The sequence below is a fragment of the Neomonachus schauinslandi genome, chromosome 13 (genome assembly GCF_002201575.2).
Source record: "Neomonachus schauinslandi chromosome 13, ASM220157v2, whole genome shotgun sequence".
Classification (NCBI taxonomy): Eukaryota; Metazoa; Chordata; class Mammalia; order Carnivora; family Phocidae; genus Neomonachus; species Neomonachus schauinslandi.
In genome coordinates this window covers 73,352,834-73,380,278 of record NC_058415.1, presented here as the reverse complement: position 1 = coordinate 73,380,278, position 27,445 = coordinate 73,352,834, and the positions used below count along the sequence as shown (strand labels likewise).

The 27,445-nt window shown below is 40.5% G+C and overlaps 1 protein-coding gene across 1 annotated transcript in view; it reads left to right on the top strand.

The window, feature by feature from the left end:
* The window catches only part of FKBP15 (FKBP prolyl isomerase family member 15), a 61,193-nt gene that overhangs the window by 5,209 nt on the left and 28,539 nt on the right, over positions 1-27,445 (top strand). Inside the window, exons 2-11 of the mRNA XM_021691450.1 lie at positions 6,386-6,501; positions 11,863-11,947; positions 12,402-12,471; positions 16,983-17,057; positions 17,388-17,486; positions 19,111-19,260; positions 19,901-19,969; positions 21,553-21,699; positions 24,470-24,612; positions 25,108-25,165. Of these exons, the coding sequence (XP_021547125.1) occupies positions 6,386-6,501; positions 11,863-11,947; positions 12,402-12,471; positions 16,983-17,057; positions 17,388-17,486; positions 19,111-19,260; positions 19,901-19,969; positions 21,553-21,699; positions 24,470-24,612; positions 25,108-25,165 (1,012 nt within the window). The remainder of the gene's footprint in view (positions 1-6,385; positions 6,502-11,862; positions 11,948-12,401; positions 12,472-16,982; positions 17,058-17,387; positions 17,487-19,110; positions 19,261-19,900; positions 19,970-21,552; positions 21,700-24,469; positions 24,613-25,107; positions 25,166-27,445) is intronic.

Below are 27,445 nucleotides of genomic sequence, written 5' to 3'. Positions count from 1 at the left end.
CTAGGTGAAAATATTTGGGAGAAGTTGGTAAATGAATGTTAAAGCTCCCAAATTTTATGCAACAAGCAGTCTGCTACTGACTGAAAATGACAGGGTAGATAACGCCAGTCATGTGTTCTTTTCCAGATTCCTGGCCTGAGATAGTTCTTGGTGGCTCATCTGTGCTGCTTTTCTGAGCAGGCCCATCAAGGACATGAAACATTTTAGTTCTAGATGTTTAACTGTGCTCCTCGGGTGCCTGGGTGGCTCAGTTGGTTAAGCGTCTGCCTTCGGCTCAGGTCATGATCCCAGGGTCCTGGGATCGAGTTCCATATCGGGCTCCCTGCTCTGCAGGGAGTCTGCTTCTCCCTCTGTCCCTCTCCCCAATCGTTCTCTCTCTCTCTCTCAAATAAATAAAATCTTTTTTTTAAAACTGTGCTCCTAAACATAGACAGTAGCTAATTGAGTGATAAAAGGCTTAGTAAACAAAGTTGTACAGATCACTTATTTTTGTTCCCAGTAATAACCAGAGAAACCAAATCAAATTTAAGATTGAGGATATTGAAGGTTTTACCAAGGGTCTCTGATTCAGCTATTCCTTCTTTGTTTTTTCCTGAGGAAGTAGAACATATGACAGTAAGTATTGCAGCTGCTTTCCACTTCCTCTTATAACTGTAATTTGCTGTAAATATACTTGCTTATTAATTTTCAAGTATTTTGACTTGATTTCATTTAGGATATTCAAGCCTGGTAGAGGTGGGAGTATTAGTACCTGGGATGGCTGTTGAGATGATTGATAATCTGTGTTCCAAGTTTCCAGGTCTTTTCAAATCCATGTTTAACCTAGAAGTAGTAATCAGAAGCCTTGCTTCTTTTTTTTCTTTTTTTTTTTTTTATGCCTTACCTCTTTTCCTCTTAGCTCTTTTCCTGCCATCATGACTTTGAAGTGAAGAAATATTTGAATGTCTGCTAAGTGTATGGTACTTCATTTCAGCTGATAGCATTTTATAGTTGCAAGTCAGTTTGTGCATTGATTGATCATGCTTTCTCCCTTATAGGGGTATCTGAGTTCAAGTGACATTTCAAGGTAATAGGATATGTGCACATGTATATAAAACATATATTGTGTACTTACTCTGTGCCAGGTACCATACTAAGTAATAAATATACATTATCACATTTACTTTTCCCCACTAGTTTATTAGGTAATTTTTACTATTATACCCATTTTGCACATGGGAAATTAAGAGTCAGAGAGTTGAGTTGCTCAGGGTCACACAGCTAAAAAGTGGAAGAGCCTGGATTTGAAATCAGGCAGGCAGATTTCCAGTAGGTTGCCATGTGCCCATTATTATTATTGTAGAAGTAGATGTTTGATGCCATAGTTTATAAAAGAAATACTTTAACAGCAAAAAGAATCCCTGTTTTTTAAAATATGTTAATACAGTATAACTGCTATGTGTTACCTTTTTTTTTTTTTTTAAGATTTTATTTCTTTATTTGATAGAGCACACAAGCAGTGGGAGCAGCAGGCTGAAGGAGAAGCAGACTCTCCACCGAGCAGGGAACCTGATGCAGGACTCAATCCCAGGACCCTGGGATCATGACCTAAGGCGAAGGCAGATGCTTAACGACCGAGCCACCCAAGTGCCCCTGTTTTTTGTTTTTGTTTTTGTTTTAAGATTATTTATTTATTTATTTGACAGAGAGAGAGAGCATAAGCAAGGGGAGCGGCAGGCAAAGGGAGAGGGAGAAGCAGGCCTCCCACCGAATGGGGAGCCCAACGCAGGGCTTGATCCCAGGACCCTGGGATCATGACCTGAGCTGAAGGCAGATGCCTGACTGACTGAGCCACCCAGGTGCCCCTGTGTTACCGTTTTTGATGAGAAGAGAAAAGGCGTATAAAGCTAAGGTTAGGTAAAGACTTTGGCAACTAAATGCATTGGCTAACATTTATTTTTAAAATGAATTAATGCCGGGGCGCCTGGGTGGCTCAGTCATTAAGCATCTGCCTTTGGCTCAGGTCATGATCTTCCTGTCTTCCTGCACAGATAATTGATAAGAATGTCCTTGTTAGCTTTTTTTTCTTTTAAGATTTTACTTATTTATTTGACAGAGAGACAGCGGGAGAGGGAACACAAGCAGGGGGAGTGGGAAAGGGAGAAGCAGGCTTCCTGCTGAGCAGGGAGCCTGATGCGGGGCTCAGTCCCAGGACCCTGGGATCATGCCCCAAGTCGAAGGCAGACCCTTAACCTACTGAGCCACCTAGGCGCCCCTAAACTATTATATCTTAACTAGGTTCTAAGTTTTGTAAATTTTTCACTGTTAAAGGCATTGCCCAACTCTCCCAGAATCTTATTCTTTTTTCTTTTTTTAATATTTTATTTATTTATCTGAGAGAGAGAGAGAGAGATCAAGAGCAGGGGGGAAGGGTAGAGGGAGAAGCAGACTCCCCGCCAAGCAGGGAACCCAATGCAGACCTTGATCCCAGCACCCTGGGATCGCGACCTGAGCCGAAGGCAGACGCTTAACCGACTGAGCCACCCAGGCGCCCCCAGAATCTTATTCTTTTAGGGAATCTTCCCAGATTGCCTCGGTTAAAGGAGAAATCTTGGTTTCCTCTTAATAGTATTATCATTTATGTCTTATTTAGGCCAGCACAGATCTCTACGCTTGCAATCTCACTTAACCTCTTAGTCCTTTAGAGGAGGCATTGTTGACCCCATATACAGGAAACTTAAAGGAAACTTACAGTACACTACCTTGAGAAAACAGGGTAATAGTTTCAAATCATGTTAAATTTATTTTGCAAAATGTTAGTATGTATTATACATTAAAATTGTTGGGGGAAAAGGCCCCCAAAAGTTGTGAAGTTTTTATTTTTTAAGGTGTTTTTTTGTTCTGTTTTGTTTTAAGTAATCTCTATGCCCAGTGTGGGGCTTAAAATCACAACCCCAAGATCAAGAGTCGCAGTGCTTTACTGACTGAACCGTACAGGCACCCCTCAATATTTGGAGAAGAGGAGCTCAGAGCTAGACTAGACTTTGAGTTCATTTATTTTTTATTTATTTATTTATTTTTTTAAAAGATTTTATTTATTTATTTGACAGAGAGAGAGAGACAGCAAGAGAGGGAACACAAGCAGGGGGAGCGGGAGAGGGAGAAGCAGACTTCCCGCCGAGCAGGAGCCTGATGCGGGGCTCGATCCCAGGACCCTGAGATCATGACCTGAGCCAAAGGCAGATGCTTAACAACCGAGCCTCCCAGGCGCCCCACTTTGAGTTCATTTATTGAGCCTATTATATACCAGACCCTAGGCAAAATATAGTCAAGTGGTAATTATAATAGTCAATTATCATGTTACATAATAACTGATTGAATAACTTTTATTAATCTGTATAGGGTATAATTCCATACAACAGCTACTTGTTATATATCTTATATTACAGTTTGCAATTATTTATTACGTAATGCTTAATATCCTTTTTAGAGGATGTAAGCTCCTTGAAAATAGAACTCAGCTTTGCTCATCAATATATACTCAGCATTTAGCACAGCATTGGATACATATTTCTTGAATAAACGAAGTAGACTCCAGTGGGAGCCCCTAAGAAGATTATCTAATCTAGACTTTGAGATTAGGGGCAACTTCCAGGGGAGAGAAAGAACAAGAAGAATGTTTCAGGCAGAGGGAACACGATATGCAAAGGATGGAGATTAGAAAGATCTTGCCTTATTTGAGAAACTAGAAGTTCTGTGTAGCACACAGTTGGAGTTGAGAAATGGCCAGTTAGGAAGCTGGGGAAGTATGGAGAGGTGAAGTCTTGAAGGACTCTGTAAAGCTGTCTTGTGGAGTTTGGATTTTTATCTTGGTAATATTGAGGTATTATTGAGGGTTTTAAGGAGGAAAGAGACTTGATCAAGTTTGGTTTTTGTTTTTGTTTTTTATATTTTATTTATTTATTTATTTGACAGAGAGAGAGAACACAAGCAGGGGCGGGGTGGAGAGGGAGAAGCAGGCTCCCCGCTGAGCAGGGAGCCCAATGTGGGACTCAATCCCAGGACCCTGGGATCATGACCTGAGCTGAAGGCAGATGCTTAACCATCTGAGCCACCCAGGTGCCCGATCAAGTTTGGTTTTTAGAAAGACCACTGTGGATGCCGTGTGGAGAATGGATAAGAAGCAGGCAAGACCAGGACAGGGAGATAAGTCAGGAGGTTGTTGGAATAATTCTAGTTAGATAGATATGATGGTGACCTGAACTAGGGCAGTGGCAGTGAGGATGGGGAGAAATGGATGGGTTCAAGAAGTATTGAGCAAGTAAAATCAGATGGACTCAGGGATTGGTCATAAGCACCAGAGGAAAAAAAGACAAAGGATGTTGCCCAGATTTCAGTTTGGTTGTGTATGTTTGCAGAAAAGAGTTAACACAGGAGACATGACAACATCATCTTTAGAAAGTCCTGTTTACAAGGTTGGCACTTGGCTAGCATATGGGAACTTGATTGGTAAACAGTTCCCCACACTGATACAAAGCTTTCCATAAATGATACGTGGCTCAGTGTGCCTAAACTATACAAACAGTAGGTTTCTATTGAACCTTACCTTTCTGGGAGTGTAGAGTTTTGGTTTATGCTAGAGGGTTTCTGTGTGACCAACCCCCAATAAAAAACCTGGGGCACTGAGTCTCTAATGAACTTCCTTGGGAGACTGTATTTCATATATGTTCTTCCAACTCTTTGCTGGAGGAATTAAATGTGTCCAGTGTCACTCCACTGGAAAAAGGACTCTTGGAAGCTTGCTTTTCATTTCCTCTGGACTTTGCCCCCATGTGCCTTTTCCTTTGGCTGATTTTGCTGTGTTATCTTTTTGTTGTATTACATCTTAGCCATGAGTACAACTATATGCTGAGTCCAGTGAGTCTTGGCAAATCACTGAACCTGGTGGTGGTCTTGGGGACCCTGATAAAAAAACTATTTTCACCAGGAGAAGAGAATACAAGAGTGAGAGCAGGTTTTACTGGGGCAGTGGGGATTGAAAGATACAGGTTCTAGTTTGTTATATTGCATTTGTGTGGCTGGTGGGATATCTGTGTTTTCTGACACTCAGGAGCAAATTCTGGGTTGGGGATACAGATTTGAGCATTATCAGCATTTGGATAGCACTTGATACCAACGTAAATGAATTAGATTGCCAAGGGAGGGAGAGTGTGAAATCTGGGAGCATGGGCATTTAAAAGGTTGGGCAAGGGGCGTCTGGGTGGCTCAGTTGGTTGAGTGTCTGACTTTTGGTTTCGGCTCACGTCCTCAGCTCGTGATCTCAAGTGTCGTGAGAGCAAGCTCCATGCTCAGCAGGGAGTCTGCTTAAAGATTCTCACCCCCTCCTTCCCTCCATCCCTCTCTTTCTCTCTCTCTAATAAATAAATAAAAAAGAAAATAAAAGGTTGGGCAAAGGAAGAAGAGGCCCAGGAGTTAAACAAGGAGCCAGAGACATGGGAAGACAACAAGAGAGGGATCCCATTAGCATTTATTGATGTCTTGTTTGGGTCAATCCCTTCTCCCACCCCTGCAAATATCCCCACAAAAGTCAAGGGAAGAGTTTGTTTGAAGAAGAACAAATTAGTTGACAGTGTAAAAAGGGCGGTATGAAGGCCAAATAAGATAAGGACTGATAAACTGTGTTTAGTAACAAGGAGGTTGCTGGTGAGCTTAACAAGAGCAGTTTCATTGGAATGGTTGGGGCATAAGATTCATTGCAACGGATGGGAAGGAATCATTCTGCCTGTTAGATGATAGGACCATGTTTGATGGAGTAAGTTTTAAGTACAGTTCTATTTCAGTGTAATAAATGAGTAAAAGGTAGGAAATTATGACTTGCAAGGCAAGAATTTACAGTTTTAAGAGACCAGAGAGCATCTGCTCAATTTACCAATCACCTCAATTTATATACGCAGAAACTGAGGTCCCAAATAAATGCCTTGACCAAAGTCCTGTGGACAGGCAAGGTCAGCTGATGCTGTTTAGATCAGAAATACAATCTTTTTTTTTTTTTTTTAAGATTTTATTTATTTATTTGACAGAGAGAGCACAAGCGGGAGCGGGGGGAGGGGGGGCGGCAGGCAGAGGGAGAAGCAGGCTCTCTGCTGAGCAAGGAGCCCTATGCGGCACTTGATCCCAGGACCCTGGGACCATGACCTTAGTCGAAGGCAGATGCTTAACCAACTGAGCCACCCAGGCATCCCCAGAAATACAATCTTGATTTCAAAGACACTTACTTGTCATTTCCGGTATGGTGGGATATGCAGTCAAGGAGGTATTTGTTCAAGGTTGGAGATGAACAGCTTTTATAATGATTCCAGGTTTGAGATATGTCAAATGAAATGTCATTTTCATTTTCTACTAACAGTGCCAGACTGGCCTCTCTTTTTGGACTGGATCAGACATCTGCTGGCCATGGAAATGAATTCTTCCAGTACACAGCCCCAAAGCAGCCTAAGAAAGGCCCAGGAGCAGCTGCAACAGGTAAGTGAAGAGGTTAGGATTGGTCCCTAACAGGTTAGTTGGAAGGATAAACAGCCTTCCAAAAGTGACATGCCAGGTTGTCCATCCTCAGTCAGTCTGGCCAAGTTCACTACCAGTGGTACATTCCTCTCTAAGCTCTGATATCCTGAATTCCAGCACCTAGATAGTATGCCCTTTGTTGGAAGCTGGGGGAGGAAGGTCTCAGGCAAACTCTTTTGCCCCACGTGAACCGCACTCTCTAAAACTGCCTGAGGCACTGTCCAATGTTTTGGCAAGAAGGAAGAGCTGCTTTTCAGTTCTTTTACCTGGATAGGTTAGATGTATGCTGACAGTGACTTTTTCCCAACTGGACAGTGGTGCTCAGTGCTCTCTCCCCTGTACCTTTCATCATGATGGAGACACACTGAATGAACATTTGTTGAATGAAAGGAGAGAAAGGGGCAACTAATATTTCTAAAATGCCTGCTTTCAGTCTGGTCTCAGGTACTTACATAAATTGCCTTATTTAGTTGTCTCAACAGTGCTGTGAAATAGGGAAGACTACCACCAGTTCAGAGGCTCAGAGAGGTTTAGGGACTTGATCAAGGTCATACAGCAGTAAGTGACATAGTTGAAATTTGAACCCTGACTTGACTCACTCCAAAGCTCTTTCCTCTACACTTCGCTATCTTTCTGTAAGAACCTGAAGAGGGGTGGGGGACTGATAGAAATAGTCCTGAGCAGAACAGGTGGTAAGGGGCATTAAATGGTTTGTTGAATGAAGATGAAAGTATCGAGTGCCTTTTACATGTTGGGCACAATGCTGGCACTGAGGGTTTGTTAGATTATTGAAAGTTGAAGAGTTGCAACAGATATCATATGGCCCATAAAACTAAAATATTTACTGCTTGGCCCTGTACAGAAAATGTTTGCTGTCCCCTGCTCTAAATCTTACCTGTCACTTTGGGCAGCTTTGCTATAGATTGCTGGTCCTGTTCTCCAAGCCATGACCAGGCCAGATTTCTAGTAGGCTCTGCCTTTACATTTCCTCTGGCACAGCTCTTCATCAGCAGTGTTTCTGACTCAGTTTAAAGCGGCTGAGTTAATGGATGTGGATAAAAATAAACAGCCTCAGTCCCCAGCCAATGAGGTAACTTGATTTTGTTTTAACTAGAAAACAACAACTATGAGTTAATTATACTTTTAAAGGGGAGTTATAGAGGCGTTTCAACTTAAAAATTACCTATACAGTCTTATGTAGGCATTTACAAAGAAAAAATAAAGTCGCAAGATAGGAGATCCTCTCTGTTCAAGGGATATTTGTGTAAGAAGTCTTTGCGGGGAAAGTGACTGCAGCATAGTTCTTGAATCTCTTCAGATTTCAATATAAAAATAGAGCAGATAGAAAAGACAAACCTATGGGTAATATTTACAACAAATCCAGTTGAAAAGGTATCTTCATGAATATCTCAAAATACAGGCAGGTCTGGACAAACCACTAACAGCTCCAAGGCTTGTGTGGTATCAGCATTTGCATGGGAGAAAACAGGGTAGCAATGGGTTATCTAAATCTGAGCATGGAAGAACCCCAAAACAGCCACCAGATGTTCATGGAGAATATGGCAGGTGAAGCCGAAACTGGAAAGTGTTTTGCCCACTCTAGTTGTGGGTAGGTACAAGCGGTTGATAATGGGGACTGAAAGAAGTGGAGCAGTCTTGCTCCTATGAACTTTTTTTTTTTAAGTAGGCTCCTTGCCAACGTGGGGCTTGAACTCATGACCCTGAAATCAGGAGTTACATGCTCTACCAATTGAGCCAGCCAAGCATTCCACTCCTGTGAACTTTTGGAACTCATCCCCTAGGGTGATCTTGTAGGACAGGTCCCCACACTCAGAAGAACCAGCTGGGAATGGAATTAAAACTGAGGAGGATGGGGATATAATAGAAGTGAAGGAGAAAAGATATAGATAAAAGTAGGGCTAGAAATAGAATCAGGAAGTCTCGGGAGGAAGCCACCATATTTTTGAGCTCTATTCGAAAGCAGCAGAAGAGGGAGCTCTATGAAGTTAAGAAAGCCACTTTGAACCCTACCGCTTTCTAGAAGTTCGGAAAAGCAAATTGCGCATTAAAAAGAGCAGTAGGAATTTACCAGAATCCAACTCCATGTCAAGTAATGAGAATACTATCCTTACAGTGAGAGCTCTATTCTGTGAGAATGTTTCTTACTGAATAGATCAAAAACTACAACCACCTGTTAACATTAGGAAAATAATATAAGACATGAAATGAGAACCTAAATGAGATTAGAAAATCTCAGAAGTAAGTGACAAGACTCAGGAAAGAATTAGAGACATAAGAAAAATTTCAGAAATGAGGGCTAGGGACACCCAGGTGGCTCAGTCGTTAAGCGTCTGCCTTCAGCTCAGGTCATGACTCAGCTCAGAGTCCTGGGATTGAGCCCTGCATCAGGCTCCCTGCTCCGCGGGAAGCCTGCTTCTCCCTCTCCCACTCCCCCTGCTTATGTTCCTTCTCTCGCTTTGTCTGTCTCTGTCAAATAAATAAATAAAATCTTTAAAAAAAAAAAAAAGAAATGAGGGCTAAATGAGAAGGAACACAAGAATGAATAAAAACAGCAGATTATACCTGAAGAGAAATAGAAGGTTAACAAGAGGAAATTGTTAAAAAATAAAAAATTTAAGAGAGAAAAATGTTCCAAAAGAAAGTGTGACAAATATTAAGGATGGCAAAGAAGATTCAACACATGGAGAGAAAGTGTGTGTGTGTGCGCGCGCGTGCGTGTGCACAGAAGAAAAAAAAGGAAGGGGAAAAGAACAGACACTAACAACTGTAATTCAAGAAAACTTTACTCAGGGGCACCTAGGTGGCTCAGTCATTGTCTGCCTTCGGCTCAGGTCATGATCCCAGGGTCCTGGGATCAAGCCCCGCATCGGGCTCCCTGCTCGGCAGGAAGCCTGCTTCTCCCTCTCCCACTCCCCCTGTCTAGTCTGGTCTTCATGTTTTCCTTATTATTTTATAAAAACCTCTCTCTCCCTCTGTCAAATAAATAAATAAAATCTTAAAAAAAAAAAACTTTACTAAAAAAAAAAGATTTGTAAGTACATATTAAAAGAAGTCCTTGTCGGTGGGGCATTCAGAATCTGCAGTACTGATTTCGGAGAAGAAGGGCTGCTGAGCCAATGAGAAGATCCCATCTGACTTACCCTTCTAGCAAATCCATGAGCAACCTTCCGTTTCTAGGGTATTAGATAGCGAGATGAGAGCGTACTGGGAGAAGCAGAACTAACCTGAAGGAGGATGCTAGGCTGACCTTGGGGAGACAGTGTTTTTTCTCAGTGTTTCACACCTGTCCTGATAACCTGCCTCTGGCCTTAGTTACTTTTTTTTCTTAACAGCTGGCTTATCAGGAGAAAAATTTTATTGTCGAATGACGTACAACTGGACAGTACTGGTTGAATTGACAACTATGTTGTAGGTTTTTATAAAATAATAAGGAAAACATGAAGACCAGACTAGGACAGCAAGCAAACAACGTAGGTGGGTATTCATCAAAACAAAACAAAACAAAAGGACCAGTACAAATCTATAGAAAATGTTAAATCTCTGCTTCACTGTAAGCAATAAATGCAAATGAAAACAACAGTAACATGGCATTTCCCTTTTCCCTACTGTCCCTCTTTGGTTGGTAAAGATTTTTTAAAAAGATCGTCTCCTGTTGTAGGCAAGAATGCAAAGCGGGCATATTCACACTGCTAGTGGGGCTGTAAACTGGTGCGACATTTCTCAAGGGCATTTGGGCAGGACGTAACAAAACCTTAAAATGTTTTACACTCCTTCACCCCATAATTCCAGTTTTAAGAATTTATTTTAAGAAAGTAATTAGAGATACATACTAAGATGTATGTTTTCAGGATGTTCACCACAGCATTATTTATAATGGAGGAAAATTGGAAACAGTCCAAAGAAATGTCAAATAATAGGACATTGGATAAATTCTGGCCAAGTCATAATACAGTATTTTATGTAACCACCAAAAAGCATCTTTAGGGTTATTTTATCTTTGTCTTGGAGACTGTTTTAAAAGAAAAACTAGTACTAAATGAGAAAAGGAGGTTGTCAAATTATATCATAAATTTCATTTAAAAACTAAAAGAAAAAAAGCTGTGAAGTTTATGTGTATTGAAAAAGGACCAGGAATAAATGCATCAAATTATTAACATTTATTTTTAATTGGTGAGACTACAGGTCATTTTAATTTTCTTTATCTGTTTCTGCATTTGCTAAGTTTTACATATTATAGAGTACATGTACTCTATAATCAGACAAAAAGATGTGTCAGTATTGTTAAAAAACAAAATTCAACTGCGTAAATTTTAAAGATCTTTTTGGCTTTAAATGACTCATGAATTGGGCAGCATCCCATCCAACAGGTAGAAAGGAGCTCTGAGGAGTTGCACAAAATGACTTTTATAGGCAAAAGGGAGCAAGAACAAGGAAGTTACAGTAGGCAAAAAAGCAGGATGATTATTGCAAGATTGCTTTCCTCAGGGGATGGCAGGGATCTGTCATGTAGATGACCTAACTAATGCTGAGCAGGGAATTCCTGATTGACTGGTTTCAGATTCCATTTCAGGGAGAGCCGAAACTGTTAAGTAAGTCTCAGTTTAGTGACATCTGTCAGTAAGTCTCAATTTGGTGACTGGGACTTAGCATAAGTGACTCCATCTTAAGCCTGTCATCTTGTTTTTAAAATATAAAAGGAAAGAAAGAAATCAAACAGAGATACTTCTGAAAGTAAGTTCTTGGTTTCCATGTCTGTGCCAATGTTCTCACTATTCTTCCATCAACACATAAATGTGGTGAGTATAAATATGCAGTTTTCTCTAAATACACTGTTTTAAAACATTAGTGTTACCCTGAATCACTGGAAAAGTGAAGTAGTGAATATGATCTGAATATCATCATTAATTTTCTAGCCTGAAATAAGGGAAGGAGAAGTAATTTTATTTATATTAGAGCTGGCAAAATACTGGAAAAAGAAAAAGTAGATGGAATATGACCTCGCTTTCTGGGCAGGGCCTCTTGTCCAGCTCCGAGACTTGTTTGGAGTGGAACCAGAGTTGGATTCTATCCTGGGCTCGCTGCTATCATCGTGTCATCGCACTTGGGTGCTTAGAGCTCCCGTGTCCTCATTCCCAGATGAGGTCATAGGGCTGTTCTGTGGGTCAGATAAAGATAATGGCCATGAAAACATTGTACCACCAACTGTAAGATGTAAAGGAGAATTTTGAAGCTGCCTCAGTGGTTAAAAATCAGTTTTAAGAAAGACATGAATGACATCTTTGTTTTCTTCTTCATCTTTAGGAAATCAGGTGCCAGCAAAAGCAGCCCCCACTACAACAGGCACCTCCACCGTGTTGGTTGCAACAGCAGTTCATGCGTATCGATAGTAAGTAGCTGAGAAGGAATGCTTTCTGAAGTTGGGTGTGGGATACTGGCTTAAGCTCCTGTCTTTTCTCAATAAGCCTCTGTTGGTGGCCAAAGGAGCTACACAATTAGGCTGCACAGTCCTTCCATAGGCAGAGGATCAGTAATGCTTTTTAACATTTCGGTTAGAGAATTCTGCACATACAACTTTGCAGAGCCATTGTTTTGTATACTCTCTCTAGGAAGTGCTTGTACCCTCAACAACTGCCTTCTTAAGTGCTCACTCCACTGAGATACCATGAATAGATATTCAGAGAGTAAAGAAGTTGTATAAGAGCTTTAAATTATAAACTGTTCACCGCTATCCTTTTCTTGAGGCTAAATGACTAGATTCCTCACTTCTCTGTGGCAGAAGACAAAGCTGTTCTACTTAGTTTAAGGAAGTATTAATACCTATTATTTTCTTGCTTCTGTAGCACAAATGGTCAATATATAAAGCAGGGCAAGTTTGGTGCTGCAGTGCTGGGGAATCACACAGCCAGAGAGGTGAGAATGCCCCCATGTCTCGTGTACATTCAGGTGTCCCATATCATACTAATGAGTTAGTTTTTACCTCGACTCGCCCAATGTCTCATGTGTCAGAGGATTAGAATGATCGTTTTGAATGTGAATTTTTAATATGAGGTACATAGTAACATTCATAGTCACATCTTGCTTACTGTTGTGCATTAAAACAAATCCAACCATGCAAAATCTTTTCAGTTTGACCTTTGTGATATGGTACTAAAGACTTGGGAGAGTTTTAGAGTAAACCATTTACCAAGGACATCCCTTTGTTAGGTAATGAAAAACACTTAGTGTTCTACTTAGAGCATTCTGTCTTTATGCCTGAATCAATGACCGGTGTTTATCCTTTGAAAGTTTGACAGTGAGGTGGGCAGTGGATCGCACAGCATAGTATTGGTTTGGGTCAAAAAGAAATGTGGCTAGAAGCCCCAAGACTTGATTTCCTTATGTGGGTTGTATCTAGGTTCAAATTCTGCTCCAGAGGAGCGCCTGGGTGGCTCAGTTGTTAAGCGGCTGCCCTGGGCTCTGGTCATGATCCCAGGCTCCTGGGATCGAGCCCCTCATCGGGCTCCCGGCTCAGCGGGAAGCCTGCTTCTCCCTCTCCCTCTCCCACTCCCCCTGCTTGTGTTCCCTCTCTCGCTGTGTCTCTCTCTGTCAAATAAATAAATAAAATCTTAAAAAAAAAAAATTCTGCTCCAGAATGTTTTAAACATTGTTGAGAGAAGCATAAGAAATTCTGGCATTTCAAAGGTCCAGTGAACTAAGGGCCACGCTCCTAAGACACTCTGAGACACAGATAAGATGACCTGTTCAGGGTAACTAATGTAATAGACAACACTCATTCGTATTAAAAACAAACAAACAAAAAACTTAACTGTGGAAATTTGGAAACACATATAAAAATTGTGGGACTCGGGGCGCCTGGGTGGCTCAGTTGGTTAAGCGACTGCCTTCGGCTCAGGTCATGATCCCAGGGTCCTGGGATCGAGTCCCACATCGGGCTCCCTGCTCTGCGTGGAGCCTGCTTCTCCCTCTCCACTCCCCCTGCTTGTGTTCCCTCTCTCGCTGTGTCTCTCTCTGTCAAATAAATAAATAAAATCTTTAAAAAAAAAAAAAATTGTGGGACTCGAATAATGAACCCCCAGAAACCCATTCCTAGGCTCTAAGAGTTATTAATCTTATTTCATCTTGATTCCAGCCTGTCTTCCTTCTTCTGCTCAGAGTATTTTGACTATATCTCCAGCATACAATTTTAGATGTAAATACTTTAGTATATATCCCAAGGATTTTTGTTTCTAACATAACCATTATCCAATTATCACCTAAAAACCCCACAAAAAATTTTTTTTTACGATTTTTATTTATTTATTTGAGAGAGAAGGAGAGACAGTGAGAGGAGAGGGAGAAGTGGGCTCCCCGCTGAGCAGAGAGCCCGATGCGGGACTTGATCCCAGGACCCTAGGATCATGACCTGAGCTGAAGGCAGGCGCTTAACAACTGAGCCACCTAGGCATCCCTAATATTTTTTATCTCATTTACTACCAGCTAGTGTTCAGATTTACCTGATTGTCTCTTTTTTTTTCCAGTTTGCTTTAATCAGGTCTAATAAGGTCCATACATTGCAATTGGTTGTTATGTCCCTTAAATCTTTCATTCTCCTGTCTAGAGGTAAATGATGTCTAGTTGTCCCTGATTTTGTCATATAGTAGCCATCCATGATTATTATCTAGATGTATTAATTCATTAGGAGTTGCCATTTGGATTTTAAAAATCTGGTATTGGGACTTCACCACCCTTCACCACCAGTAGGAGGTAGTAGGTTGTGGCAGGCAGCAGTTCCCACTGCAACAATTATAAAGAAGATAAATTGCAAAAATTATATTTAAAATTCACTGGAGAGCTGTGGAAATGATGAGGACTAGATGAACTAAAATTTCAGAGAGGGAAAAGCCATTGAGCTGACTATTTCCTTCCCTTGGTTCTTTCGCTGATATGATGCCTAGGAGTGTCATGGCATGGTCAGGTATGGCCCAATCAAAGAGGCTACTGAGAGGAAGAGACACCGGCAGACACTAGAGGAGCTCCAAGCACAAGATTGGTTTTTCCCCATGGGACATTTGCAGAGTTCTGGGATGGTGCAGAAGTCCAGGGGCTATGCCGGAAAGGCAGAGGGAAACTTCTTCATCTCGTGGTGCACAGGAGATAAAAGTCCTACTATAGGGCTGGTACCTGGAATAAGCAACAGCAACAACTTTCCTCTCAATACATTTGCTAGATTTTGAACTTCATGGGGAGGAGGCTAAAGAACTCAGCTCAGAGGGGCACCTTGGTGGCTCATTCAGTTAAGCGTCTGAGTTCAGCTCAAGTCATAATCTCAGGGTCCTGGGATGGAGCCCCGCATCGGGCTCTGTGCTCAGTGGGGAGTCTGCTTGTCTCTCTGCCCCTCTCCCCACTCCTGCTCGCTCACACGCTCTCTCTCAAATAAATAGATAAAATCTTAAAAAAAAAAAAAGAATTCAGCTCAGAATCTATGATGGGCAAAACTTTCAGGACCGAGGAGTCAGAGAGCTTCTAGGCTCTCAACCAAAAGCCAGGGAAGATAATAAATACTTGAGAATAGGGGCAGCCCAGAAGTGGACCAACTATTGATAAATCTCTGATCCTTCCCCGAGCAGTTCAATCTATGATCAGATTGAATTGAGGTTTCAGCCCCTCATTCTATCTGCCTAACATAGGATAAGGAAAGTCTTTTTTGGTGCAAGATTGTATATCAGCCGACATAGTTCTTCCCTCCCCTGTGGAATTGAATTTTAGTCATTTGCTTAACTATGATTGTGTGTGTGCATGCGTGCATGTGTGTGTGTGTGTAGTAAATACATATGAAACATAATATTTGCCACTTGAACCATTTTGAAGCACACAGTTCAGTAGCATTAATTACATTCATGATATTGAGCAATGATCACCACGATCTATTTCCACTTTTTCATTACTCCAAGCAAAAAAATTTGTAACCTTTAAGCAATAACTTCCCTTCCTGCCTTCCATTATTTCCTGGTAATGTCTAATCTACTTTCTGTCTCTATGAATTTGTCTATTGTAGATATTTCATATAAGTGGAATCACTTACGGAATCTGGCTTATTTCAGTTAGCATAATGGTCTCAAGATTTATCCATGTTATAACATATATCAGAACTTCATTCCTTTTTAGGGCTGGATAATATTCCACTGTGTGTATGTAACACATTTTATTTTAATTTTTTTAAAGATTTTATTTATTTGAGAGAGAGAGAGAATGAGAGACAGAGAGCATGAGAGGGAGGAGGGTCAGAGGGAGAAGCAGACTCCCTGCCAAGCAGGGAGCCCGATGCGGGACTCGATCCTGGGACTCCAGGATCATGACCTGAGCCGAAGGCAGTCACCCAACTGACTGAGCCATCCAGGCGCCCATGTAACACATTTTATGTATCCATCAGTTGATGGACACTTCTGGTTGTTTCCACCTTTCAGCTATTGTGAATAATGGTACAGTGAACATTGACATACAAGTATATGTTTGAGTACCTATTTTGAGTTCTTTTGGGTATATACTAGAAGTGAAATTGCCTTGTCATATGGTAATTCTTTGTTTAGCTTTTTCTTTTTTTTAAGATTTTACTGATTTGTCAGAGAGAGCGAGAGCGCACAAGCACAAGCGGGGGCAGGGGGCAGGCAGAGGGAGAGGGAGAAGCAGGCTCCCCGCCGAGCAGGGAGCCCGATGTGGGGCTCGATCCCAGGACCCTGGGATCATGACCTGAGCCGAAGGCAGACACTTCACTGACTGAGCCACCCAGGCCCCCCTATGTTCAGCTTTTTGAGGAACTGCCAGACTGTTTCCGCAGTGGCTGTACTATTGTACATTTTCACAAGCAATAGATGAGCGTTTTAAAAATGGCCATTCTAGGGCGCCTGGGTGGCTCAGCCGTTAAGCGTCTGCCTTCAGCTCAGGTCATGATCCTGGTGTCCTGGGATCGAGTCCCGCGTCGGGCTTCCTGCTCCTTGGGAGCCTGCTTCTCCCTCTGCGTCTCTCTCTCTCTCTGTCTCTCATGAATAAATAAATAAAATCTTTAAAAAAAAAAAATGGCCATTCTAGTCAGTATGAAGTCATACTTTTTTATGGTTTTAATGTACATTTCCCTAATGACTAATGATGTTGCGCATCTTTTCATGTATGTGTTGGCCATTTGTAGATCTCTTGTCACCCTCATACCAGTGAAAACACCAACAAAATAATTGCTAATTACAGTAAAAGAGTAAGTAAGGCCAAGATGAGAAGAGATGAAAGTGGATAGTGAGAAGATAGAATTTAAAACCTAAGCTTTAAGGGATCTAGTGAGTTTTGAGTTTTATACCTCTATGCAGCACAACCCCTGACATCTCGCTGATGATTTTGTATTTCCTTTTAACTTCGGTTTTCTTTTTTTCCGGCCCACCTTTACTTGAGTACAGTATAGGATTCTTCTTTACATCAGTCAACAACAGTCAGTTACTGTTGCCAGGATTCATCTGAACTTTGAGCTAATGGTAAGACTTCTCATGTTGGAATCATCAGCTCCTTTGGGATGGGTTTATAGGAGAAATTGGTCTGTATGTACCTGGCAGGAATTAGATCTACTGCTTCAGCCCCTGGACATCAGAGTGGATATCTTAACAGAGCCTCTCGAGAAGGTCTCTTGGCCGCATTCTGGGAAACAGACCAAGGGGTGGTTGTTGGAGGGCAGGAGGGAAGGAGAAAGTTCCCTATCTCTCTCTGGGTCCACCTGAGTCAAGGCCCTTCTCTGTGAGTTTAAGCAGTCAGATTTTTGCACTCTGCTGCCTGTCGTTGAGTTATCCCAACATTTCTTCTTTCCCCAGGTTCGGCCCAATAACTATAGCACTTTTTATGATGACCAGAGACAAAACTGGTCCATCATGTTTGAGTCGGAAAAGGCTGCTGTGGAGTTCAATAAACAGGTAATACCATCTTACTCTTCCTGTGAAAGGCCAAACACTAGCCTGGATTTCCCTTGATTTTAGGAAACTATATGGAAAATTCATAACCTGCTATGTTTTGTTAGTGACAAGCATTAAAAACCCACTAAATTTGTCACTTGAGCTTATTGTATTTCAAGGAGATAATAGGAATACTTACTGAAATTGCTTGAAAATGAGACTTTAAGAGAAAAAAGGCTGAATGCAAACTTCTTTAAAACATTTTCCACTTCATAAATTATCTTAAGGAATAAATAAAACTGTCATTTAAAAATAGTGTTTTAAAAGAATTTTTACAAAGTTAAATGATCCTTGTAGAACATTTAGAACAGCATTTTTAAAAAAAATCACTTGAAATCTTACTGCCCAAAGTAACCACTATTAATATTTTCTTTTTTTCTATGTGTAGTGTACATAAGTAAGTATACCCCTTTAAGAGTTCAATATCTTGCTGTGTATATGTATTTTTAACAATGTATAATGTGTCTTTCCCCACCTCATGAAAAATTGTTTGGAAACATTTTTGAAATTTGCATAGTATGAATGTTCCTTAATTTATTTAACCATTCTCCTACTTTTAGACATTTAGATTACTCTCCGTCTGAAATAAAGGATACTGTAGCAAGCATTGTTGTGTATAATTCTGTGTCCTTTTTTCCCCCCCCTATCATCTCCTCGGGCTAAATTTCTAGAAGTGGAAGATTGGGTCAAAGAGTCCAAATATTTCTTGGTTCTGTAGACAGTTTGGCATACTGCTTTTCAGAGAGATTGTACTATTTCATATATATATCTGTTCTCTCACTATACCTTTGCCAACATTTAGAATTATCTTTTTTTTTTTTTTAGTCTCATATGCTTGGTAAAAAACGACATCTCATTGCTTTAGGTAGCATTTATTTGATTGTAATAATGAAACCTTTCTTTTAAGCAAATGAGTAGCAAATTTGTAATGTAGACCATGTTAAAAAATTGACAGTAAAGTAAGTATTCACAAAGATGTGTTTGACTCTTTTGTCTAAGATTTGTGCTAAGATGATATGACTAAGTCTGTAGGTGGTGGGCATGGAAATCTGGGAATGTAGCATGGTTTTATAAAGGGCCTTTTTTCTAGCTTACTGTCTTTAGAAATGCCTTCTGAAATTGTTCTAGAAGCTCTCCTTTCTTTCATGGGTTCCCAAACACTGAAACAGTAAGATCCTTATAGTAATGCTAGCTAATGGTTTTTGTGTACTTACTGTTATTTGCCAGGCACAGTGCCAAGGACTCTATTTGTATTTAGCTCAATCTTCATAACTACCCAAGGAAGCATGCAGAGTCTTTAATCTCCATTTTACAAAATACCTGTATGAAATAAGGTTCACAGAAGTTATTTGGCTGAGGCCACAAGTTAGTAAGTGGCCCTGATCTATACCCCGATGATCTGACTCCAAAGCCTTACTCTTAGGCACTTTGATTCCTGGCAAGATTACGGACTTTGGAATGGTTTATTTGTAAACATGTAATCAGTTTTGTTAGTGGATACCACTGTTTGGAAACATTAGCAATAATGGAGTGAATATTTACCGAGCTTACACTGAGTTTATGCGGCTTTGGTTTCATCTCGCAGGTGTGCATTGCCAAGTGCAACAGCACCCGCTCCCTGGAGGCAGTGCTCTCCCAGGACCTCACTGTAGCAGAAGGCCCTGCTGTAGAAGCTGGAGATTCTTTGGAAGTGGCCTATACCAGCTGGCTCTTCCAGAATCACGTGCTGGGCCAGGTAAGGAAATGTAGCCTACAAGTTCATTTGTAGTTGAAATCACACTGGGACTCTTCATATGTAAGGTGTTATTACCATGAATTGCTGCTGTCGGCAAATAGAAATCTTCTAGGAACCCTGCTTTGGCTGCTTTTGGGGCACAGCCATGAAATCCTATCAGGTTAAATCTGCTCAGTGCCACTTTATCTCTTCTATTTAGAATGGAAACCCATTTCCTAAGTATCATTTTTGGTAATTGTTCATGTGTAGGTCTTGTCTTCCTATATCGGTTTTAAACTTGAATTTATTCTTATGGGATTAGGTCTTAAAACTTCTTTTTAGAACTTCCTCACAGTTGTTTGTTTTTTGTATAATAGATACTATAAATAGAGGGGACTTGTGTCTTAATATCCCAAAGGCAGTATGATATAGAAAGAGCTTTAGACTATGATTCAAAAAAATATACATTCAAGTCCCAATTTAGCCATGATGTGAGTGAACGTTTCTCTTCAGGTATTTTAAGAACTACCCCCCCCCCCCGCCTCCCCCAGTATATTTGACATTCCTTATTCCAGGAATACTGTGCTAATCTGTACTGACTATTACTGATTACTATTATTTTTGAAACTGGTTGACCTCATTTACTTTGATCAAATTGCAGGTTTTGGACTCTACTGCTAACAAAGATAAGCTGCTTCGCCTGAAATTAGGATCAGGAAAAGTCATCAAGGTACTGGCTTGACTGTGTTCTTATATGGCTTTATCACTTGTGGTAGGCTTAGTTTATATTAAATTTGTAAAATTTCTAACCTGGGTGTATTTTCTGAGTCTGGAAAAGCTTGGTTAAAAAGTAGGCGCCTGGGTGGCTCAGTTGGTTAAGCGACTGCCTTTGGCTCAGGTCATGATCCTGGAGTCCCTGGATCGAGTCCTGCATCGGGCTCCCTGCTCGGCAGGGAGTCTGCTTCTCCCTCCGACCCTCCCTCCTTTCATGCTCTCTCTCTCTCAGTCTCTCTCTCTCAAATAAATAAATAAAATCTTAAAAAAAAAAAAAAAGGAGGAGGAGAAGAATGTTTACGTTATCTGGGAGATTACTTGGGAAATGTTTACCTATGAGAATATATTGAAGATGATGACATTTGTTTAATTCTCACTCTTTTTTTTCATCGTGTGACTCTGAGGAAATTATTAAAATTATTCAATCTTCCATGTAGCCTAATAGGGGAAGAGATGAAACTGTTTCTTCTAGAATTGTATCATAATGGGTGATTCTTACCTGTTTGAGATGCCTTGAATCAGCACTTCCCAGTCATTGTGGGAAGCAACTACCACACAGCAAGAGGAACACTGGGATTGGAGTCTGGGACTTGGCTTCATGTTGTGAAGCTTTTCTTTTTTTTTTTTTTTTTTTTTTTTTTTTTTTTTTTTTTTTAAAGATTTTATTTATTTATTTGAGAGAGAGAATGAGACAGAGAGAGAGCATGAGATGGGGGAGGGTCAGAGGGAGAAGCAGGCTCCCCGTTGAGCAGGGAGCCCGATGTGGGACTCGATCCCGGGACTCCAGGATCATGACCTGAGCCGAAGGCAGTCGCTTAACCAACTGAGCCACCCAGGTGCCCCGTGAAGCTTTTCTTTACCAGCTGTGCAAGTGCTTTATAGAATAAAGAGTATTTTACACATGTTGAGTATCATCATGTCAGGACCTGATGATGCTCTACGAAGCACTCATTGGCAAAAGTACTCATTGCCATTTTGCATAACAGAAAGGTTTTCTTCATAGCTTTGTTTATGCCTCCTTTTGCCAGAATCTTTTGGAGATTTCTTCCCGTAGATCATAGGAGTTAAGGCATGAACTTTAAAGGTACACAGATCTAGTGTTTCATCTTGGCTTAACAATTTACCAGTGATCTGATCTTGAGTTAGTTGCTTCACCTCCCTAAGCCTCAGTTTTCTTAGATGTAAAATGGAGATAATGCTCCTAATCTTATAAGGTTGTTTTAGGGATTAAACAACATAATGTAAGTAAAGCACTTACCAGAGTACTTAGAAAATATGTTTAATGAATGGTAGCTTTTATTTCTCTTTTAATACCATTGTCCTGTCCTCCAATTTCTCTCATCACCTAAGATAAGCATATATAAAAGCAGTATTCTAGATATTCTTATAACCAAGGGGGGATTATAGTTGAATTTGATGTCTCTCAAGAGGTCCAAACCTGAAAGTGTGGAGGAGAGGAGCTTAATATCCGGGACTTCATTTTATCTTATGAGGAGGCTTGTGTCCTGATGAGCTTTTCCTCTTCTCTGATTCCCGAAGGCCTGGGAAGATGGGATGCTGGGCATGAGAAAAGGAGGGAAGCGGTTGCTTGTCATCCCTCCAGCCTGTGCTGCTGGCTCTGAAGGGGTAGTAGGATGGACTCAGTCGCCGGACTCAATCCTGGTGTACGAGGTGGAGATAAGGCGGGTGAGTGAAATTGTGCTGTTTTGTGTTTGATGAGTCCTTTTTGCCATTAAGTAAGATGAATAAATAAATATGTTTGAATAACAAATTCAAGGACCTTCTTTCTCTTTTTTTAAGTAAAAATGGTGTAGTTGGAAAGGGCAGTGGCTTTGGAATCTAAAGACCAAGGTTTATGTCCTTCCTGGCACCCTATTTAAAGTCTAGAAGAGGTGGTGACTGAACAAATGACCTTTCTACACTACCCTTTTTATTCTGTCTATAAAATAGTGGTTCCTACCCAGTGCACTTGCCTTTTGCCTTAGTAATTCCATGGGTATAAACTTATTGTATTGCTATGTTCACATAAGTATGCAAAGATATCTGTATGTAGATAGAGATACATAGTTTCCTCCTTCTGCCACATTATTTGTAATAGTAAAAACTAGAAACAATTTAAATATCCATCATTAAACAACTGGTTAAGTTAAGGTCTTTCACGGAGTAGGCTTTAAGCAGTTCTTACAGAATATCCAAAATCTATTAAGTGAAAAAAGGAAGTTGCAGATCAGTACATATAGTATGATCTCTTGTGTGTATACAAATACATGTAAACATATAAAAATACTTACATATAAATAAATAATTTACACAGTCATACACATGTACATATTTGTGTATCTATACATATTGATACATATATGCGCATATATTCATAGAAAATTGCTGAAAGTGTTAGAAGAAATGATTAAAAGCGTCTTTCTCTGGGGAATGGTAATGGAGTTCAGAAACTTTTTCCTTTTTATTTTCTCCCCTTATTTTCCATTAAAAAATGTTATCAAGGGATGCCTGGGTGGTTCAGTCGGTTGAGTAGCTGCCTTCAGCTCAGGTCATGATCTCAGGGTCCTGGGATCAGGTCCCGCATCGGGCTCCTTGCTCAGCAGGGAGCCTACTTCTCCCTCTGCCTGCTGCTCCCCGCTGCTTCTGTGCGCATGCCCTCTCTCTGACAAATAAATAAATAAAATCTTTAAAAAAATGTTATCAAGAGTATGCACAATTTTCTACAATAAAATTTGTAACAAATTGTGGTTAAATAAATTAATGCCCCCCTCAAAAAAAAAAAAAAAGACCTTGTTTGTTTTACACTGTGTTTGTTAGGTCCAAATGTGATAGTGGTTGTGACTATAAACTACAAAATATAGTACAGAAAATAAGTATTATGGTTATCTTTATTGTGGCTGTTATTTCTGCTGCAACAAATGATCTACTTTTCTTCTCAGTGGCTCTTTCCTAATTGAACACCCTTATCTCTGCTGGGTCAATCCAACCCTCTTTTACTCATGGCTTTTAGCTGCCTTTTTCACAGCTTTTATATCTTGTCTCAATTTTCCATTGAGTTTGAGGAAGTCATGAATGGTTTTAGATAACAAACCAATTTGAATCCACCAAGACTGGCATTTTGTAACCATAAGGAAAAAATACATCATTGCTAATGGCAAGATTTCATTCCTTATTTATGGTGGAGTAATATTCCATTGTATATATGCACCACATTTTCTTTATCCATTCATCAGTGGATGGACACTTGGGCTGCTTCCATAGTTCGGCTATTTAAGATTTTTTTTTTTTTTTAAAGATTTTATTTATTTATTTGACAGAGAAAGACACAGCAAGAGAGGGAACACAAACGGGGAGTGGGAGAGGGAGAAGCAGACTCCCTGCCGAGCAGGGAGCCCGATGTGGGACTCGATCCAGGGACTCCAGGATCATGACCTGAGCCAAAGGCAGTCGCTTAACCAACTGAGCCACCCAGGCGCCCAAGATTTTTTTTTTTTGAGAGAGAGAGTGCACACGAGAGAGAGAGAGCACAAGCTGGAGGGAAGGGCAGAGAGGGGGACAAACAGGCTCCCTGCCAAGCATGGAGCTCCATGTGGGGCTCTATCCCAGGACCCTGGGATCATGACCTGAGCCAAAGGCAGGCGCTTAACCAACTGAGCCACCCAGGCACCCCTTGGCTATTGTTAACAAATTGACATGCTTATTAAATTGACCAGGTTGCTACAGAATGATAATACCCAGTGTGATGAGTGTCGAGAGAACATTACACACTACTTGTGGAGTATAGAGTAGTTCACCCTTTGTGGTGTGAAATTTAGTGGTATATACCAAAAGTCTTAAAAATGAACATACCTTTTCTCTCAACTATTTAATTTCTGGGAATTTATACTTTGGGAATGATTATGTGCAAGGATGTAGATAGAAAGTTATTCATTGAAGTATTGTTTGTGATGTGACAGGAAAATTAGGAATGAACTATGTATCTAACAACCAGGAATTGGTGAAATATATTTTGTAGCAGCATAGGTATTTAAGACTTCTGTTCCCAAAATCTTTTAGAGACTTTTTCCTATAGATAATGGCAGGTATGGGCATGACCCTTGAAGTTAGACATAATGTTCAGTAGTTACAAATGATGTTGTAGATTAATAATTTAGTAACATGGAAATATGTTACTGAGTGAACAAAGCAGATCACAAAACAATATGGTCCCTTTTTAATAAAAAATACACAAAGACATAATATAAATGTGAAATACTGCATCTCAAATTCTAGCAGTGTTATTTTGTCGTGGTTGGATTGCGGGTGATTATTATTATTGGCTTATCCACATTTTCTGACTTGCTACAAGGGAACAGGTAATGACTTGTGTAGTGAAGAATAGGTAAAAGAAAGGAGGGTGGAGAGGGCAGGGTTCCTTTTTTGTAGCCTGTTCCACCTGTGGTTGCTCTCTCCCTAGGTCAAGTTTGCCAGAGATTCTGGCTCTGATGGGCACAGTGTTAGTTCCCGGGATTCTGCGGCCCCTTCTCCCATACCAGGTGCTGATGGCCTCTCTGCTGACCCTGTTTTATCACCACCCACCTCAGTGCCTTTCAAATCAGGGTAAGATCCTGGAGTTGTATCATGCTCTTTTACTGTCCATAAAAATGATCCTTAGAGGGGTTCAGAAATTGGGATGGTTGCAAACTTAAGTAATTTTAAATAATTGGGGGAAAAAAATGGGATGAGAGAAATGGGGAAAATACTAGCATCAAGATTTTTCTGACAAAGGATTAATTTTCATAGTCTTTAAATGCACTAACTTGGATGTGTATGAATACCTGCTGAACTCTGGAAGAAAACTGGGTAAAAGGCATAAACATAAAATATATACCCAAGGGAAAAATGTAAATAATAAGAATTTGAATGGAAAATTATTCATTTTCACCAGCTTTCAGAGATTAATGCAAACTGAAGAATAGTTATGATTCTGTATCATAGCCATTGAATTGGCAAACGCTTTCAAAAACAATTTGTTTATCCAGCATAATCGGGACTTATGATTATAGATTTGGGATTTTTTCTTTTAACCTCAGCATATGTCTTACTTGATTTCAGGGAGCCGGCCCTTCGTATCAAATCTAACTCCCTCAGTGAACAGCTTACAGTAAATTCAGTGAGTATACAAGTCTGTCTCTCACCCCCAGTCTACTGAGAAGGTTTCGTGTGCCTCACGGTAGGGTAGGTTAGAGCAAAAAAAAAAAAAAAAAAAAAGCTACTTTATTAATTTCCCCTTACTGGAGAGTTAGTATAAATTAGCTTCTGCATGGGCTGACCTGGGTTCAAATCTTTATTCTTGTAAACTTGTGGCCTTGAGAAAATTATCTAACTTTTCTGCTCCTCCGCTTCTTCATGATTAAAATGGAAATAATTCTCACAGCCCCAAAGCACTAAGCTCAGAGCCTACATAAAGTATGACTTCACTAAGCATGAAGATTTTTATACTCAAGAGGTATTTATGAGATTTAAATGAAATCATATGTGTGAAGTTTTTAGTATCGTGTCTGGCAATTTGTAAGAGCTCCATTAACATTAGCTCTTGTTATTATAATTACTGCTAACACTACATACCTTCACACTTTCATTCTCTTAGATGAATTCTGCACTAATTCACCAACTAGCTGACTTTGAGATGGTCTCTGGGCCTCTGTGTTTCCCTAACTGTAAGACAGGAAGACTAGCATACAGTTGTAGTAAAATTTGGATTTGAAAGCCTTTGGGAGCATGTACGCTGTACTTTGCTGCTACCCTGCCTAGTTCATGAAGGCATCTGAGTTTGCTGCATGAGCATGCGGCAAAAGCCCTGTGGCTTCCACCTACCACTTTGGGAAACAGGATGATTGCTTGGAGTGAAATTGGTGATTACTTTCTCTCCAGCCCTAGTTTACTTGTTTATATTCAGCCCAAAGCAGGAATTACTAAGCAAATAATTGATCTGGTATGTATAAAAAGTGATCTCTGAAACCCAGAAGGTTAAGCCAAAGAATTAAGAAAATTTTAAAAACTATAATCTCAGGGGGCGCCTGGGTGGCTCAGCCGTTAAGTGTCTGCCTTCGGCTCAGGTCATGATCCCAGGGTCCTGGGATCAAGCCCTGCATCAGGCCCTCTGCTCCGCGGGAAGCCTGCTTCTCCCTCTCCCACTCCCCCTGCTTGTGTTCCCTCTCTCGCTGTGTCTCTGTCTGTCAAATAAATAAATAAAATCTTTAAAAAAAAAAAAAACTATAATCTCAGATCTTTGAACAGTCACAAAATTTATTTAGTATTGGTTCTATGATACTTTCTAGACAGAGCTACTTCTGTCACCTATTTCTAAGCTTGAGTAACTTCCAATAGACTAGTGGTCTCCAGCCTTTAAAATTTTCTTTTGTCTTGTTACAGTTTTTTTTTTTAATTGAAGCAAAACTCACCATCTTTTTTTTTTTCTTTTTACATTTAAGTTTTTTAATAGGTAATTGCATTCATAAAGTTCAGTTATTAAAACAGTATAACAGAGTGTACCTTGAAAAGACTTGCTCCCACCCTGACCCCTGGGTACCCCATCCCATCTCACTCTCCTTTTAGGTAACTGCTTTTATTAGTTTCATATATATTCTTGCAGTGTTTCTGTATGCAGATGGAAGCAGATAGGAATGTATATTTTACTTCTCCCTCCTTTCACAAAATATAGCATAGTATATATATTACCTACCATTTCTACATACTGCAATATATGTAATAGTATCTTTCCATGTTAGTGTGCAGGAAGCTTCCTCTTTCTTTTTCTTCTGTGGATTGCAGTATGCCATTGTGGGGTATGGTTTATGTAACTAGTCCTCTTTTGATGAACCCAGCTTTCTTTTTTAAGATTTTATTTATTTGACACAGAGAGAGTGAGAGAGGAAACACAGCAGGGGGAGTGGGAGAGGGAGAAGCGAAACAGGCTTCCCACTGAGCAGGGAGCCCGATGTGGGGCTCGATCCCAGGACCCTGGGATCATGCCCTGAGCCGAAGGCAGACGCCCAACGACTGAGCCACCCAGGCGCCCCTGAACCCAACTTTCTTTGATTATGTGTTTCCAATCAGTCAAGAAAAATTGAGCACACACTCCCAGTATCTATATATATTTATAAATTATATACATACTGTCCCTCCCTGTAAACAAGCTTAATGTGTTACGTTTACCACAGCTTAGAGATAATTCAAAAATAGAGGTTATGATCATCTCTCTTTTTTTAAAGATATATTTATTTATTTATTTATTTAGGAGAGAGGGTATGGGGCGCCTGGGTGGCTCAGTTGGTTAAGCGACTGCCTTCGGCTCAGGTCATGATCCTGGAGTCCCAGGATCGAGTCCCACATCGGGCTCCCTGCTCAGCAGGGGGTCTGCTTCTCCCTCTGCCCTCTTCCCTCTCGTGCT